This window comes from Culex quinquefasciatus, chromosome 3 (assembly GCF_015732765.1).
Source record: "Culex quinquefasciatus strain JHB chromosome 3, VPISU_Cqui_1.0_pri_paternal, whole genome shotgun sequence".
Taxonomy (NCBI): domain Eukaryota; kingdom Metazoa; phylum Arthropoda; class Insecta; order Diptera; family Culicidae; genus Culex; species Culex quinquefasciatus.
Genome location: NC_051863.1, coordinates 24,107,156 through 24,126,722, shown reverse-complemented (window position 1 = coordinate 24,126,722; position 19,567 = coordinate 24,107,156). Strand labels below are relative to the sequence as shown.

The window sequence follows — 19,567 nt, the reverse complement described above, 5'->3', positions numbered from 1 at the left end:
ACATGGAAGCTGTCATTTCTAACACCATTGGCCACCTAGCGGCCATTTCAAACTGGATACGTCTATAGTCCCCTTGGAACGAGTTGTCAAGTAGGAACTTTTCTGTCAAGAAGGAGGTTAATTTTTCCAAATTGATTGAAAAATCTATTTCAAACTCTTTGTGGTCGTACAAAGAGTCATTGTACTCAGAAAAATAAGCTTTATCGCTGTAAACAATAATATCAGCAATCTAAGCTTCATTTTAGGACCCAATTTTAAAATTGAGTTTTGCGTTCCTTCCGAGTTACGTACTAGCCTTTTTTCTTATTTTCTTCTATTTTAGAACACACACATTTTCACACCCCTGAATGACACAAATTGTACTAAAAGCGTTTCAGCTGTTCAACCAAAACAAAAACAAAATTCACTGCTCTCAACACAAAGAACAAGAAGAACGCTGAGCAAATCTAGATTAACATATAAAAATGTTTTAATTCTCAATATGACATAAAAACTTATCTTGATTTTATTGCATTCTTAAATTTTTCATATCCTGAGATTTCGTGATTTTTTTTGTAGAGAGATATTTTAAATTAATATCAACCCTTTTCAAACTGTAGTCAGAAATCGATAGATCTTTCACCCTCTTGTGTCACGGCAACAAAGTGAAACTTAAAACGTAAATAAAAACAAACGACGAGGGGAAGTGAAAATTGGAGGATTTTTTTCATCGTAGTAATCCGCGATGTTCCGTTGAAAATGAGTGACCGCAATCCGGGCCAGGGCACCAGTTCCAGCACCAGCAGTAGTTCCACCGCAATCAACAAACGTCCCCGATTGCTGTCCTTCCAAGGCCCGTCGGATCACGCCCCAGTGGACGGAGCGCCGATGGCCGCAGGGCCCTCGTCGAGTTCGCTGGAGGAAATCAACGCGCGGCCTGCGGGCCGTCATCCGGAGATGGCCCCGGATCTGGCCAGCTGGCAGGAAGCGCAAATAGCCGCCTGCATCGAGGACAACACAATCAATCTAGTTCTGGAGCAGTATCTGAGCTTTTTCGAGGCTCGGCATAACGGCGTCGAGGAGGCGGAAATGATGGTCCAGGCCCAGGCGGCCGAGCTGGAACACGAGCAGGAGGTGGAGAACCGTGCAATAATGGCCGCGATAAACGAGCGGGGTCTGCAGCCAGCGGCCGTGGCCATCGAGGAGGACGCGGTGGAGCCGGAGCTGATTCCGGTGCCGGCGATGGACGTAGATCCCCAGCAGCAGGGACAGGGTATCGATCTGCTCGAGTCGGCCGTTGTGGCGGCGATCCAGGAGAAGGGACTCCAGATTGGTGGTGGCCAGATGGAGGAAGACGACGGCGATATTGACGGAAGCTAGTGGGTTTATGTCGCCCCGTCGTAGCTTAACTCCACATCGCTATTAGTTTTCGCCCCCTTCGTCATCAGCATCCTATTGAGAGTTGTGTAGAAGCGTTTTGCGGCACTCAACAAAACCCGAAGTAGTTTGTAGTTTCTAAAATGCATTATCTATTTGTATTGTGTAAGTTCCCAAACCCCATCTCATCTGGTAAGAGCGCTGCTTGACTTTTACGAGGTCTCTGAAGTATAATAAATAATATATAAAACCCAATGAAAAGTATGAACGTTAGATTTAGTATCAAATAAAAGTCGTACTAAAAGCAATAAATTGTAGTCTTTTATTTGAACACAATATGAGTCATTCTCTCTGGAACGGAACAGCATTTGAAAATTACCCTCTCCGATTCCGCTCAAATCGTGCTTTCCATTTCATTAGGGCACAAAACTTTTGTAAACAAGAGTGTATCCCTCTCACACCTTATGCAAACTGTCATTTGAGTGAAAGGGATACACTATTGTTTACAAAAGTTTTGTGCCCTTTTGAAATGTTAGGCTCCAAATTTGGCAGGGCTGTTGATACTACACTCAGAAAAAAGAACTGGCCAAATCCATAAGAACGTCTTATGATATGACCTTTCGACATCAGGATTTTATTCGGATGTCATAAGATTCTCTTATGGCTGGTAGGGGAAATTTGACAAAGCCGTTACTTAAGATATCCATTGAGTTATCTTATGACATTCATAGATGGAATTGTGTACAGAATATATGGCAATGCTCATGGAGATCATATTAACAAACATCGTTTTTCATAACCATTTTTCTTATTTTTTGTTGAATGAAAACAAAAATTAATTTCAATTTTAAACGTATATATTTTTAAACTATCGTATTATACCCAAAACTTCATTTCCTTTTTTGCTTCGAGGAGATGTTTTCTCCGACCTTCGACCAGTCGCTGCACGGAACTGTCCTCATCGATGCTATTCTCCGGATCCTTCTGGAGGATGCTGAGGAGGGCCGCCGTCGGAACCAACGGTCGTTAATGTTACCTGAAAATACCCAAATAAAATATTTAACTTCGAACCAAAACCCACGAAACACCCGCCACAGAACTTACCTGAGCCTTGGATGTCGCGGTAAACAAGAAGATTGATTCGTCCGATCAGAAACTCAGAGCGGCGCAACAGCTTTGTGTAGTTGTTACCGGAACCGGTCTGCAAGATCCGTCCTTTCGCCATCTTGAAATGTCAAAAATTCACACTAGCATCTTACGCGAAAACCATTGACAAATTACAGATGAATTCCATAAGAATTTCTTATGAAGTCCATAGTCTATCAACAGTGGACCAAATTCATAAGTAAAGTTTAGTTATAACCATATGAATTTATAGTGACGGTCATAAGATTGTCTATGAAAATCGCGAGAGGCTAGTGGATACTCAAATCAGGCAGTACATAAGATGTGGACTTATGAAAATCTTACATTCTTTTTCCTCAGTGTATCAAAACATGCAAGATTCCTGAATTGGGTACTAAAGCCCTATGTAAATTTTTATGTACAACGGTAAAAAACACGATTAAAAACCATATCTGATCACTTTTTTTCATTTTAATGCGATTTTTTTTTGACAAGACAACATTTTTTCGATGGATCAACTATGGTCCCCTTGGAACGAGCTGTCAAGTAGGAGCTTTTCTGTCAAGAAGGACCGCGAGGTTAATTTTTCAAAATTGATTTAAAAATCCATTCTAAACTCTATGTGGTCGTACAAAGGGTCATTGTACTCACAAAAATAAGCTTTATCGCTGTAAACAATAATATCAGAAATCCAAGCTTCATTTTAGGACCCAATTTCGTACAAATCGGACCACTCCCTCAATTACCTTCCCAAAAAACGACTTTTTGGCAATTTTTGAGCGGAACCCCTATTTTCAAACGACGATAGCTCAGGAACCACAAATCTTAGAAAGTCAGTCATAAGCTCAATTTTGAAGGAAATTGGATGTAGAATCCATTTTCAGGTCAAAATTTAGGTTAAGATATGCGCACTTCTGGAGCAACATTTGAAAAGGGCGATACGACTTTGCTCTTACGGCCAGGGTTGCCACAGTTGATTCTGCATTTTTGAGGGTCAAAAATCTGTATATCTGTATCAGGGGGACGAAAATCTGTATTTGGAATCTGTATTGACATTTTTAAACAATTTTTCAAAAAACAAAATATTCTTAATGGTTTTTAATGCATAAAAATGCTATACAATCTAAAATTTAATGTTTGGGCTGATCTAGCAATTGAAAAAAAAAATATTTAAAGAATTAAAATTATTTGATTTTAATAAAAAATCGGGAAAATCTGTAAATCTGTATGTTTTCCTTAAAATCTGTATTTCTTTATATACAGATTCTGTATGACCTCATCACCTCAAAAATCTGTAAAATACAGTTAAATCTGTATTTGTGGCAACCCTGCTTACGGCCATTTATTTATTGTGGTTTCGGAAATAAATCGAATTTTAGCGGCGACTTATCTGACATTACGCTTCGCAAACTTCAAAAAAACTTCACAAACTTATCAACTCTAATTCTGAGTGCAACGACATTTTATGTTGAACGCGAGGTTAAACGTCACCGACATTTTGTCGCTCTGGGCTGGCACCAAATCGAAACGAGCGATTTCCACTCTCGCCGCACTTTTTCTCTCTACATTTTCTGTCGAACTAAATAGTGGTTGGGCAGCGAATGACCGGGAAGGTTAAAGCTGCCGGAAATAAAGCAACAACAACAAATAGTGGTTGCGTTTCGCTGCCGGGACCGTGGTGTAGGGGTAAGCGTGGTTGCCTTCCATCCAGTCGGCCTGGGTTCGATCCCAGAAGGTCCTGGTAGCAAATTTTGAGGCGAGATTTGCCTGATCACGCCTTCCGTCGGACAGGGAAGTAAATGTTGGCCCCGGTCTAACCTAGAGGTTAGGTCGTTAGCTCGGTCCGGGTGTAGGAGTCGTCTCCCTGGGTCCTGCCTCGGTGGAGTCGCTGGTAGGCAGTTGGACTCACAATCCAAAGGTCGTCAGTTCGAATCCCGGGGTGGATGGAAGCTGTAAAAAGAGGTTTGCAAATGCCTCAACAATCAAGCCTTCGGACACCTAGTTTCGAGTAAGAATCTCGTAATCGAGAACGCCAAGGCTGCTGTAGAGTGAATAATTTGATTTGTTTTTTTTTGTGTCGCTGTCGGAGGTTTGGATGATGATGTTGACCATTTCTTCATGTAAAAATGGTACATATTTCATTTTGTTCTTTATTAAATAAACAAAAAAAGTTGTGTTCACCCACCGACATAAACTTTGGTCTATCAAAACAAGATGGAGGACTTTTGAGACAGTTACAGAATGACTTTTGAGACAATTTGAAAGAGTTAGATATGTCGCATGCTACATTTTGTGCCAGAAATGTTCAACCGGTACAACTATCGAACCGGTTGGATGAACCGGTTCAGCTGAATCGGTTCAATTTTGTAACAGAATGACTTTTCAGGCAATTTGAAAGAGTTAGACATGTCGCATGATACATTTTGTGCCAGAAATCCTCTACCTGTACAACTATTGAACCGGTTGGGTGAACCGGTTCAGCTGAATCGGTTCAATTTTGTTGCAGATTGACTATTCATGAAATTTTGAGAAGTTAGATATGTCGCATGATTATGTTTCTAATGAAAAGTCATGTTTTTTTTTTCATTTACTGATGTTAGTATATAGAACAATAAATGTTTACTTAACTTTTTTAGTAAAACTTTAAGGAAAACGTAGTCTTTTTATATTTTTAACATAAAGTTCAGGTGAAGACCTTTCTAAAGAACTATACAACTTTGATTTTTTTGTCATGTTTTGCATAAGATATAAATTTTACAAATTTACTGAAACGCATTTTGCTCGGATATTTTTTCGTTTACCCCCTCCCCCCCGAGCCCCGCTCAAAAATCCTCTGATTTGCATATTTTTTCCTTAAAGTAGACATTCTGACGATTCCAAAACACTATAAAAAATTGAAGTTTGGTGCTATTTTGCATATTTCCCAAGCCTGCGAAAATTTACTGTAACGCATTTTGCAGGCTTCGGGTTTTGACTGTTAAGAGCGAGTTTTTCACCAATGTGAAACAGGTCATATTAAGGTGTTCCGATTTGGATGAAATTTTCAGCATTTGTTTGTCTATTCATGAGATGACCTATAGATTAAATTTTCAAAACAACCTAACCGTCTTGATCCGTCTATGCAGATAGGACATTTTGAAAATTTAATCTAGAATTCATGCCAAATCCAGCTTTTTAAGCGAAGATGGCGTTCGAATAGCGAACATCCGAAATGTCAAAATCGCGCAGTAGTACCAACATTAGAAAACAAATGTGGCTGTCATGCCATGGCACACTTTTTTTTCGGAATATTGGTACTGCGTGATTTTGACATTTCGGACGTTCACCATTCAAACGCCATCTTCGCTTAAAACCTGGATATGAGCCCTCTACGACAAAGGGAAGTGGGGTACAGTCATGCCTCGGTTTAGCACCACATATGGGGAATGCAAAACCGAGGCGTGCATAACTAAGGCACAGAGCTTATGGGATTTTGGCTACATGGGAGACATTGGCTATAATCGAATGAAAAATCATGCAAACATCAAAAAATTATAGTGTTTTGGAATCTATTCATTGTAATTATAGTTACATGAAAATTTTCACAAAACCACGTATTTTCGAAAAAAAAAAACAAAATTTCAGTTTTTTGCTATATTGGTATCATTTTTTTGTGATTTTTTCATACATTTCGAATGTTATAACAATTTGTTTTGAATACTCAACATTTTATATTTGTTAGAAAATACGTAGTTTTGTGAAAATTTTGAGTATCAAAAGTATTGAAATTTTTTAAGCTTTTGAAGTTTATTGAAATATCTTGATTATTTGATACCCAATTTTCGAAAAAAAACATAGGTTTGTGAAATTTTAAAAGTATTTCCAAAAAATGTTATTATTTCATTCGAAATGTATAAAAAAATCCGATCATTTGATACCCATATTGTGAAAAAAAGAAATTTTGAGTATTTTTTCAAAAATGCGCGGTTTTGTGAAAATTTTTAGAATTTTCAAAAATTTGTGTGCAATTTTGTGATAATTTTAATATTTAAAAACAAAATAACAATAATCTTGAGTATTTTTTCAAGAAACATTGCATTTTTAAAATACAGGAAAAATAGCTGAACAGCTGAACGAATCAAAACCGGGGCATGACAGTAAACAAAAATCTGAAAAGTACATGTCCAAGTTTGTTTTGAAAGTAAAAGATGTACTACGTGCCACAAGTGTGCATATAATTCCCATACAAAAACAACCCAGTTAACTCAATCCTAATTCTGAAACGGAATCTAATTAGAATCGTATACAAATTCCGTTTCAAAAGCAACAACCGGTTCCGTGTTCGAACCGGTTGTTGCGTTTGAAACGGAATTTGTGTACAATTCTAATTAGATTCCGTTTCCGAATTCGGATTGATTTGACTGAGAAAAGATGGAAATGCTTCCAAAAACGTTACCAACATAAATTTGTGAAAATAAGAAAAAATCCGCATTTTCAAACAATTTGTATGACGTGACAGAAGATAGCAAGATGATTTTGATAATAAATTGGTCAATGTCACAAGTTAATTATAACAAAACGTCATTATTAACTCATTTTCGATCAAAATAGTCGCTGTCACAAGTTTACACACAAAAGACGAAATTAAAAATTCCAACGTGTCTAATCTGGAATAAATAATTTTCATTGTGATTTGTTGTACACTTATGAAGATTAGATAAAATTAAAATTGCCGAATCTTTTTGTGATTACTTTTTGCTTTAATTATTTTAAGTTAGTTTTGTACTCTGGGGAAAAACACAAAAATTGAGAAATTGTGTAAGTTATTTTTAAATTTTATTTTTGTATCGGAGGCAGGCAAGATAAATCAATATTAAAATGTTTAAAACAACACCAAAAAACAACACGAGATATAAAATGTTGTTGGCAGATCAAAAGTTCCCCAAAGTTACATCCTAAACATGGGAATGATTTGAAAACCAAGATTGCAAAAAATAGTAACTTTTTCAAAGATTTTTCGAAATCAATTCAAAAACAAATTTTCTCAGTGTCTATTTAAAAATCACCTCCGCTAAAATTTCGCTTGAACTCGTTATCATTTATCAACAAAAGTAAATCTCGCGAGAATCGTGAATTCCTATGCATACGCACACAATAACACAAACACACCCTCTCCCCCACAATTCATCGCTTTTAGCGAGAGATAATCGAGAGTTTGGCGCAAACGCGTGCGCCCGGCCTGCTGCTGATAAGCATCTTAGTTATTTCGGTGGGAGGGAAAACTCACCGCGCGAAGAAAGAGAGAAAACATCGCGCGCCGAACTTCAAACTGTTGATTCTGACTGCGGGTTCTGGAAACATCGCAATTACATGAAGTATACGCAAGTTTGAGAATAACAACAGGTTGCTGCTGATGATGCACTCGTTGTTACAGATGTTGTTTAGGTCTATAGTTACGGTTGACCGTGGAGCGAAAATAAACTTAATCGTGGGAACCCGGATTATTAGCAAAACGCATTATTTGCGAGCGAAAGGCGGTGGAATTTGGTGCGATCGGCGTTACATGGATTGATGTGGTTGAAGTTTAATCTTATTTATTTAGGAAAATATATTATGTAGATGCTTTTGAAAAAAAATGGGGGTGCGTGGTATTGCTCATGTTGTTAGAACTACCATGCGTCTCCGTTATAACTTTATTTTGAATATTAAGAAAACTTGCAGGTTTTTGGCTAATTCCATTGCACATTGATATTGTAAAGCGAAAATCTTGACGCGTTTGTAATCTCGAGATAAAGTTAATGGACGAAACTTTAAAAGTGATAACTAGGCTTAGGGGAGATGGGGGTAAGACGGCCACCCTAAGGGAGAATTCTCATAAAATTGACACAACAGATTATTTTGATTTAAAATTCATGCATATTGTTCTACTTGTAGTCCATTATAGAAATGACATAAATTAGTTGGTCTAAAAAACAATGTTTAATACTTTTCAGCAATTTTAAAAAAATAATTGAAATCGTATCTATATATATGAAAAACGCGGGGTAAGACGATCAGTGCTATAAATTAACTTAATAACTTTGCTAAATCCACCCAAATGGTAGGTTGAACAGACTTCTCTGAACATCATAACTATTTTGGTTGAAAAATCAAGTTTCAAATGTGAAGAAAAATGAAGTTTAAAAAATTTCATATTTTGGCTCAGTGAATTTCATATTATTGTGACCACATTTTATGAAAAAAAATTTTTACTACAAAACAAACACAATTTGATGCAAATAATTAGTTTGTGTATTTTGATTAGAATAAGTAAATCAATATTATGTAAACAATATTAAATTAGAGTCGTGTGGTGTTCGTCGGGGGGATCGGTGTATGAGCAGCATGAGCATGAGCATGGTTGACTGCCAATGAGTCGCGCGCGAGAATCCGCGAGAAAGTGGTGGAAGATTCTGGAATCATTGAAAAGAAGTTCGCGTCGAGGCCTTGGAAGTTGGGCCATCAGTCGTGTGGTGTTCGTCGGGGGGATCGGTGTGTGACGTCGCGCGCGAGAATCCGCGAGAAAGTGGTGGAAGATTCTGGAATCATTGAAAAGAAGTTCGGGTCAAGGCCTTGGAAGTTGGGCCATTAGTCGTGTGGTGTTCGTCGGGGGGATCGGTGTGTGACGTCGCGCGCGAGAATCCGCGAGAAAGTGGTGGAGATTTCTGGATTTCATTGAAAAGGGATTCACGTCGTCGTGTGTATATTCACTTTCATTTAGTTTTGGAAGCCCTTCCCATAGCATCGTTGCTCGGATGGCACGACGGCGGTAGAAGTGAAATATCGCGATTGAGGAATTGATAAGTCCTTCTCATAGCGTCGTAGCTCGGAAGGCAACGATTATGTTTCCTGATCTATTTAAAATTGCACGTCGCCGAATAAATCGATAAATACAATAACATTTAATTTTGAAAGTCCTTCCCATAGCATCGTTGCTCGGATGGCACGCCGGCGGTAGAAGTGAAAAATCGCGATTGAGGAATTGATAAGTCCTTCTCATAGCGTCGTAGCTCGGAAGGCAACGATTATGTTTCCCTTATATATTTAAAATTGCACGTCGCCGAATAAATCGATAAATACAATAACATTTAATTTTGAAAGTCCTTCCCATAGCATCGTTGCTCGGATGGCACGCCGGCGGTAGAAGTGAAAAATCGCGATTGAGGAATTGATAAGTCCTTCTCATAGCGTCGTAGCTCGGAAGGCAACGATTATGTTTCCCTGATCTATTTAAAATTGCACGTCGCCCAATAAATCGATAAATACAATAACATTTAATTTTGAAAGTCCTTCCCATAGCATCGTTGCTCGGATGGCACGCCGGCGGTAAGATGTGAAAAGTCCTTCTTATAGCGTCGTAGCTCGGAAGGCAACGATTATGTTTCACTTTCTGGTCATATCATCTACCAAGATGAATCCTGACCTTCCTTTCCTTCCCTACTAACACAATTCCCCACTTCCCGTGATGCTTGAAGGAGATGCTGTGGATTCAACGGTCTCATGCGGTGTCAACAGGTATAGAGTGACAAACTCTGTGTCTGATGAGTCTGCAACTTCAACTATCGGACTAACATTCCTACCTTTGTTGAACTGCATCTCCTTGGGGGGCGCCGGTATTGACTTGAAGCAGAGATCTTCAGGGGTTATACAGTGAGGATGATTAGCTCCCACTAATCATCTGTTGGTTCATTGTGTAACTTCAGCTGATCCGTCAATAACGGAGTAGCAGCTCATTGGCAGTCAACCATGCTCATGCTCATGCTGCTCATGCTCATGCTCATGCTCATGCTCATTATGTAAACAATATTAAATTAGCGATTTTTATGAAAAGTTTGATAGGATTTCATACTATTCAATGAGTATTGATATATCACAGTTAAGGCTAGTATGCAGATCGGAAGGAAAGGGGTCAAGAAACAGCTTTACGAACAGCAGAACAAAGGAGAGGGAGCGATTTCTTGGGACTTTTCGTCACCCTCTCTGACTTGCTTGCGCTGAGGCTGCTGCCCATTTGATTTTTTTCTTGACCGGTTCCTTCCGAAGTGCGTATACCGCTTAAAGAATGTTGTCAAAACGGTAGTTAACAGCATTTTGATAAAAAATTGATAGTTTTATTGAAAACGCTTTTCCTTATCTGCAAATATGTTTTAATAGTACAAAAAACGTCAAAAATATAACCTATACCAAATAAAATTTACAAATTATGGGTGGCCGTCTTACCCCCGAAAGAGGTAGCCGTCTTGCCCCCAAATAACTTATTTTTCAAAACATTTTTTGCAAATTGCTCATCGCATTTTTAAAACTTTTCTGAGGGACATAATCTAGCGAAAACTTCAATTTTACATGAAAAAATATTTGAAGACAGGAAAACATATTGTTATCTATCAAAAATGCCTTAGTTGTAATCCATGAAAATTACATCCAGTTTCAAGTTAAACAAATATTTGTTTATTTTGAGCCATTTTTATACTATTTCAAACAATTTGTTTGGCAAAGGTGACTCCATGTGCATTATTTAGCATGAGGAACAGTATTGCTAAACATTTTAGTAATATTCATAAGTATACTTATTTAAACAAAAGGGTGGCCGTCGTACCCCCAGCTCCCTTAGTGATTTTTCACGCTCGAAAACTGAAAATTTCACGGGGCCCTAATTTCAAAACGCCAAAATTCACGGAAATTTCGCGGAAAGTGTTTTATGTATTTTTAAATAACTGTGAACATCTGATAAACTGCTATTTTGCTTCATTATAAATTGTTTTCAATAAGCTAATAAAAAATCGTCACAAAATTTGAACGTGACACTTTTTTTTCTTAGTTTACAAAAAAAAGTTTCCGCGTGGTTTATGGATGGGCTCTATATTTATTTTGAAATGTAGGGCAAACGAATTCTCACTTTTCAAAAACAAAAATAAAAATCAAGATGCAAAAGTAATATAATCTGTAATCGTTTAAATTAAACAGAACTTAGCAAAAACCTGAAATGTTATTTTATAGATCAAAAATACTTATCATTTTCTCAATTTTCTCAATATTTTTCTCTACTTTAATGGAATTCAATTTTCTCTGTTCAATCACTCAATTTTCTCAATATTTTTCTCTACTTTAATGGAATTCATTTTTTTTCATTCTATTCTTATTGCTTACATTGACTTAATGTTTGCTTTTAATAGATTTCTAAAAATAAATCCTTCAAAAACTTATCACAAAATACTTGTTTAGTCAATTTTAATAAGTTTTGGTATAAAAGCCAAAATTTGTATAATTTTTTTTTGGTAGCTACAGTCAAATGATTGATGATATCATCCTTTTGATAACTTGATGATTCCGAGAAAATATTTTCTACTTTGACTGATTTATGTTAACATTATTCAAGTATTCGTATCATTCACTTCTCAGCAAAAAAAGTAACAATGAGCAATTCTCTACCAAAACCGGAAATGGATTTTATTTGTATTTTTTGATTTGGCTCAAACTTTGTGGGGGCCTTCCCTATGACCAAATATGCTATTTTGTGTCATTGGTTCACCCATACAAGTTCCATAGCTGTTACAGCTGTATAAAATATTAAACTGCTGTAACTTTTCAGTGAATTTTCGGATCAATTTGGTGTCTTCGGCAAAGTTGTAGGTATTGTTGAGGACTTTTGAGAAAATAGGTACACGGAAAAATTTGAGAGATCAACTTTTTTCACTAAAACTCAATTTCCCAACATATTTTTGATTTTCGAGATATTTTGATATGTTTTAGGGGACAAAATCCGCAACTTTTGAGCCAGAGAAACATGGTCAAAATCTGCCGCCGAGTTATGAATTTTAAAAAGTGATTTTTGAAAAATCGATTCATGCAAAAACAAGTTTGACATTATTAATGCAAAATTGAATTTGCAATCGAAAAGTACATTACATATTTTTTAAAGGGCTCCGTTTTCTAGATATAGCCACCGAAAGTTTGATTTTAGCGAAATATAGTTTTCAATTTTTAAAATAGTGACCATGAGTGACCATTTCTAAAAATATTTTTTGAAAAGTTCAGAAAATTTGCCTAAAGACATTGAAGATTGGACCTCTGGTTGCTGAAATACAGCGGCTTAAAGAAAAAGAAACACGAAAATTGAAGTTTTCTAAGTCTCACCCAATCAGCCCACCATTTTCTAATGACGTTATCTCAGCAATTAATGGTCCGATTTTCAATGTTAATACATGAAACATTCGTAAAATTTTCCGATCTTTTCGAAAAAAATATTTTGAAAATTTTTAAATCAAGACTAGCATTTTAAGTGGGCGTAATATTCAATATTTGGCCCTTTTAAAATGTTAGTCTTGATTTAAACATTTTCAAAATATTTTTTTCGAAAGGATCGGAAAATTTCACGAATGTTTCATGTATTAACATTGAAAATCGGACCATTAATTGCTGAGATATCGTCATTAGAAAAAGGTGGGTTGTTTTGGTGAGATTTAGAAAACTTCAATTTTCATGTTTCTTTTTCTTAAAGCGGCTCTATCTCAGCAACCCGAGGTCCAATCTTCAATGTCTCTTAGACAATTTTATAGCAAATTTTCTGAAATTTTCAAAAAAAATATTTTTAGAAATGGTCACTCATGGTCACTATTTTTAAAAATTGAAAAACTGCAAATATTTCGCTAAATTCAAACATTCGGTGGCTATATCTTGAAAACGGAGCCCTTTATCAAAAAATCTGTATAGTACTTTTCGATTGCAAATTCAATTTTGCATTAAAAAGTAATGTCAAACTTGTTTTTGCATAAAACTTCGATTTTTTTCCAAAAATCACTATTTTTTCAAAAATTCATAACTCGGCGGCAGATTTTTTGACCATGTTTCTCTATGGCTCAAAAGTTGCGGATTTTTGTCCCCTAAAACATATCAAAAAGTCTCGAAAATCAAAAAATACGTATTTTGGGAAATTGAGTTCTAGTGAAAAAAAAGTTGATAAAAAAATCTCCAAATTTTTTTTCCGTGTACCTATTTTTTTTCTCAAAAGTCCTCAACAATACCTACAACTTTGCCGAAGACACCAAATTGATCAGAAAATTCACTCAAAAGTTACAGCTGTTTGAATATTTACTTACCATTTTTGTATGGACAGCAGCCAAAATTGTATGGAGACTTGTATGGGTGAACCAATGACGCAAAATAGCTTATATGGTCATAGGGAAGGCCCCCACAAAGTTTGAGTCAAATAAAAAAATACAAAAAATAAAAATGGTCGAAATCGGCCGATTTCGTAGAGAGTTGCTCCAATGTTATGTTAATGTATGTTATGGTAACAATTCTTTAAATGGTTTTTCATTCAATTGAAAACTAATATAATTTACTTGAAAAGTCATCATTGATGAAATATTTATTATGTTGATTTGAAAAAAAAAAATGATAAATTTCACGGAATTTTACGGAAATCTTCAAATTTCACGAATTTCACGCTATCCGCGAAATTGTGAAAATTCGCTAACCCTAGTGACCATACTTTAAATACATTATATTTTAAATACATTAAATACTTTAAATACATTATATTTTGAAAGAATTTGACTTTGAATAATGTCAAATTTAATAATTTTTCGTAGAATCAGAGAATTGGTAAAAATTTTTTTACGTATTAGGCAAGTATAACAGGTTAATATTTTTTTGACAACTTTTATTGTTTTCTTAGAAGATGCTATAGTTATTATTTCTTTGAAAATATTTATGGTGCCTAACATCCGACATGCTGGCTTTGCCACATCTTTGATTAATTTCATACTAGAAGTTTTGTCCTAAAATTAATCTTAAATTGCTCATATTATTGTTCACCCCGATAAAGCTTATTTTTCTGAGTACAAAGACCCTTTGTACGACCCGAAGTGGAAGGAATCACGAAGTGTTTTTTGATCATATGAACTCAAAAACGAACTCTTAGCCTTAATTTGAGCTTTCCAAATTTTATAAGAAAACCGTGGTTTAGTGCCAAAATCATTAAATCTAGCGTCTCATGGCGTTTACGTCATTTTCGTGACTTTTTCGAGGTAGAACCAATTAATTGCATTGCTAGCAACAATTTCTCATACTGGTTATCTCAAAATTGTGATTGATGCTATTGCTTCACCTTCCCCTAATTTAATGGATTTCAGTTTTTTCCGTTAAAAAGTACTTTATGCAAACTTTTTTTTTGAAGATTTGAAATAATTAGAATTACAAATAAATAAATAAAAAAACAAAAAAAATATTTTTTTCAGTGTTAAAAAAAATATGGATTCCCACTTTTCCGTTGTAATTTTTACATCAATTTATGTTGAACATATGAAATTACTGATAAAAAGTGTAAATTTACACACTTTTGGAAGTAAGTATTGGAAGTGACAGCAATCGAAATAATGTTGCCAGATTGTGGGTCACGAAAATGTTTGTTTTACCTCTTTGAATGTGTGACTGCACATTTCCAAATTAGTTGAAGTTAAATTACATCGAAAAAGAAGTATTTTGAATCCATATTATTTTTAACCATCTATGATTTTACTTTTATGGCTGTTTCATTTAATTAGAATCTTCCACTTTAAACTTTTTTCTTCTGTGTTGTTTACTATCAAATCGAAACATTTTTTTTTTGGTTTTAGTTGATGAGAAATGTAGGTATCTAAATATTTGCTGAAATTTTTTATCACAGTATTTCCAAATAATATACATGGAAACATTAAGCACTTTATGTATAGTCGACGAGTCCGTATTGCTTGTTTGAAAAAATCATTTAAAATTCAAAATGAAGAATTTTGAAATTACAGTCGAGCCTCGATTATCGGAAGGATCGGATAAAAGAAACATGAACATTGTTTTCTTGTCATTGTTTTCTTATTTTTTTATATATATGAAATTCGAGATCTGTGACCTAATTTTAGTAAAATTTGAATAAGGTCTAATCTCGCTTAGCAGAAATTCCGTATATCCGTAGTATTGTATGGGACTTCAAAACAACAAAAAACAAAAACAAAATGTTTTTTTCGTTTTCATTTTTTTCTTGCTTTTGACACAAAATTCGTTTTCTGCGACCCCAATTCAGTCAAATTCGGTTGGTTGATTGTCTATTAAATAATCAAACGCATTTCATCAGTATTTCATCACCATCATAATAATCGCCATTTTGGATTTAAACATTCTAAATTACTTTAGAGTAGTTAACTGTCCCTGTTCGCATAAATGTCCCATTTGCATTTTCAGCAAGATGAGAAATCGAGCTTGGAAGTTCGAAAAAATAGTGGTCATGTATTTCATATAACCAACCATTTTACTGAAAAGCCATTCAACAGGGATCTCACATAAACTCTTGTTCAAGCTTTTGTTAAATTTATAAGGATAATTGTCTTGATTAATTGCTTTCAATGGAGCATTTCCATTCGAGAAGTTTTTGCTTTTTTCTACAATGTATTTCTTATGGAGCGAACTGTCAAAAACTGCTCGATTGCGGTTGCTCCAATGGAAAACTACGCTCGATTATCCAAAGATCCGATTATTCGAAGTGAAATTTATTCCAGGACTTGGATAATCGAGCCTGTACTGTACAGAAATGGAACATTTCCATTCGAGCAGTTTTTGATTTTTTCTACAATGTATTCCTTATGGGAGAACTGTCATTTCTACCACTCGAATCGGGTGCTCCATTGCATTGAAAAATCTGTAAATGAACAAAATATATTCTTTGATTCCCAATACAGTCCAGACTCGATTGTCTGAAGGCATTGGCAAAATTTCACTCCGGTTAATCGAATCACGATTTTTTTCCTTGTCTTCTTTTTGATTGTCAAGCTTAAGTATGAACCGTATACAACGCTAAAGTGATCAATTTTTTTTAAATCCAAGGTGGTGGGAAAAATTACGGCTATCAATTATTTAAATTTGTCTAAAATAGGGTCGCAGAACTCTTTTTTTGATGTAAAAAATAAGAAAATCAAGAAATAAGAAAACAAAATATTTTTTTGTTTGTGATTCGATTATCCAAAGTTCCATACAAACCTTCGGATAATCGAACTTTCGATAATCGAAACTTCGGACAATCAAGGCTTAGGATAATCGAAAAAGATTTAACTTTGTCTTTTTAAAAGGATTTATCTCTATTTTTCAAACAATGGAGACGCAAAGTCTCTGACGTTAGACAAAAGGCCTTACAACACCTGCCGTGCTCAACCTTTCCCAACCCAGCTCACACACGCACGCACGCACGTGTCTTTGAAGTTTTTCCGCGTGGAAAAACCACGCCGCGTGTCGCAGTCAAAGCACAGCCAAATGACAGCTTGTTTGTAGCCACAAATCGATTCCGCGGGTGCGAAGACGCAAGAATATTTTGGTAAACAAATCGGAGCTAGCGCGATGACGGATTTTCCACCCAGGGGGAACGGTGGGGGAAAAATGTAAACAAATTTTCCCCCGCATGCTTCGATCACTGGAAAATTGAGAGAGACTTGTGTGGAGAGTGGGAGAGAGCGAGGAAGCACGAGAGCATGCGAGATCGGACGAGAGCGAAACATGTTTCAGCTGTTGAATGCGGCTGCGATGTTTTCCGACGTTCCGAGATTTTCCGAACCGGGAACCGACCGACGGTTGCGGCTGCAGCCTCACTTGGTCGGTAGACGTCGTGCTCGGTGGACGCGTTTTTTTGGAAGTTATCTCTCCGGTTCGGAGCTTCCGGACCTCGGTGAAGCTGTGGAGGCAAGTTCCGGCTGGGAGTGGTTCCGGGAAATTACGGTTCCTTTTTTCGCTGAAGGTCTAACTTGTGCTCCGAGAATAGACCAACTTAAATGGGACGAGTCCCGGACGGGCGGACGATTGCCAGCGGTTTCTTTGATGGGGGGATGAACTTTGCCGAAGACATCGAAACGATCCGTGTGCTTTAGAAAGGATACAATCGCAGCAGGTGTCAACTGTGATTGTGCGCGGGTTTGTGTGTGTGTGTGGCGTGATGAGAAAGTTTATTTACAGTGGAAATTCATCGCGGAAAAGCGCGCCAAACAGTGAATAAAGTTCGCGCTGGGAGTTTTCCGTTCAAATAAATATATACGGTTAATGTTTAGAATTTAAAGTAAATATTGTCTGTGCAAACTCAATGTCTGATCGTGGCAGCTGTATTTGTGTGCTTTAGTTTGTGTGAATCTCACAAGAGATGGAGAAAAAAAAAATGTTAAAATGTCTATCACAGGAAAATTAAAGTAAGTTAGCCAGCGTGTAAATCTCGATGTTAAAATAAAGTAATCAGCGAAGCTCAGCCTACACGTGCTTGTGTGTATTGGTGTCTGTACACGAACGAGAGTATTGAATTGTTATCAGTGTTTTGTCCACCGATTAACCCCCGCCGCTTAAAAGTTAAACAGAACGTGTAAAAAGTGAATATTGCGGAAGATGTTGTGTACAAACACTTTAATGATTCATCTGCGCTAATTACCATTGTTGTTGTGCGGTAAAGTAAATAAATCGCAGCAGGCGGTGTGTGTGTGTGTGTGGGTGCAGCGCCGCATTACACTAAGTGTGTGCGTGTGTTTGTGTGTGTGTGTGTGCTTTGTTCCGGAGCTGGAACGTGAAACCCAAAGTGTGCTGTGCCGTGGTTTTGCTCCGGCTATCTGCGTTCTTGTAAACAAGATCAAAAATAAAGGGGGAAGGAGGAGGAAAAACATAATCCGACTTTTATTCTGTGGGAGGAAGGAAACTTTGGAAGATTACACCCGTTGCCAAGGTGCGCTCGCTGTTGGCCGGAAGATCGAGGAGAAACTGATAGAACAGGTTAGTTGAAAATTTTAAATGGATTTAATTTATAGTTCTTCAGATGCCGATTTTTCTATCATAAAAATGTATTTTTGTCCCACCACTCAGAACTAAGTTTCAGGAAGGGAACACAAAAAATATATAAATTTTAATTGCAGGCCAGGAAATAAACATTTCAGTGAAAAAAAAAATGCTCTATAATGCATTACAAACCAACAGTTCTTGAACAATCATTGGTTAAAAAAATCAAAGACATAACGGTACACATCAATAAGAGTCCACCTCTTTCAACATATTTTTACTGAAAAAATATATTTTCATCCCATATTCTATTATTTGATTCGTCTTCAGTCACAAAAGTATCAATCGTCCAGCAACTTAAAACAGACCGCGGAATATTTTTTTACAAAGTTAAGCCGTTGCAAATATTTTGTGAAGTTTATGTCCCTCGACTCAAAAAATAAATAAATAAAAATTTACGAGCGATAGTTTCAACATTTGAACGAAAAAAGTGTTTAAAAATCACCTGTCCAGTTTTTTACAGTCATTAGTTTCCAAAAATTCTAAGTAATGACAAAAATATTTTTTGCGAAAAAAAAGTTTTTGCGGTGCTGTACATTGGAATATCATAAAAAGTTAATATATTTTTAATTCAGCCTAAACATGCTAAATATGATTATCAATGCAGAAAAATGCATTTCAGATTGGTTTCAGTTGATTTCAATTCTTTTTTCATTTTTAAAAAATGTTGAAGTTTTTTGAAAAAAAAAAAAAAAAAATGTTTCCCCTGGATTTTTTTGGACCAATTTTGAAGGGGGTGAGTGACATAAACGTTGAAAAATTTTTGCAACGGCCTTATTGTAAAATCTGATCTGTTGGTTGAAGCATGAAAATTACAAAATGTTTGCTTTTCTTCTTGTTTTTTTATTCTAAAAAAACTTAACTTAAAAAAATTAACCAATGGAATAAAACTTACGGAAAATTTTTTTTTTTCTAAAAGTTAGGCCGTTGCAAAAAAAAATTATTTTTTTAAACTTAGGCCGATGCAAATATTTAAAAAAGTTTTTGTCCCTCGGCCCTGGCCGAGGTCAAGGGGGGGGGCCAAAAAAATAAAAAAAATAAATAACAAGCCATAGTCTTCACATTTAAATGAAAAAAGTGTTTTAAAATGCATTGAACACTAGCTCACTTGTTTTGCAATCATTAGTTTTCAAAAAATCTAAGATCTGACAAAAACAAAAATTGTATCGAAAAAAAAGATTTTGCATCGAATATTTTCAAAAAATCTTAAGATTTTTTTTAATAAACTCAAACATGCTAA

At 35.9% G+C, this 19,567-nt stretch overlaps 2 protein-coding genes across 3 annotated transcripts in view; both read left to right on the top strand.

Moving 5' to 3' along the window:
• Nucleotides 1–606: 606 nt before the first annotated feature.
• Nucleotides 607–1,668, top strand: LOC6047435. The gene has a single exon (XM_001864454.2). The coding sequence runs from the start codon at nt 739–741 to the stop codon at nt 1,357–1,359; it is 621 nt and encodes a 206-aa protein (XP_001864489.2). The 5' UTR covers nt 607–738; the 3' UTR covers nt 1,360–1,668.
• A 15,453-nt stretch (nt 1,669–17,121) lies between these two features.
• Nucleotides 17,122–19,567, top strand: part of LOC6039340 (adenylate cyclase type 6) — a 282,888-nt gene continuing 280,442 nt past the window's right edge. For both annotated transcript variants that reach the window (XM_038260275.1, XM_038260272.1), the window contains exon 1: nt 17,122–18,264. The gene's annotated coding sequence lies outside the window, so the exon portion shown is untranslated. The remainder of the gene's footprint in view (nt 18,265–19,567) is intronic.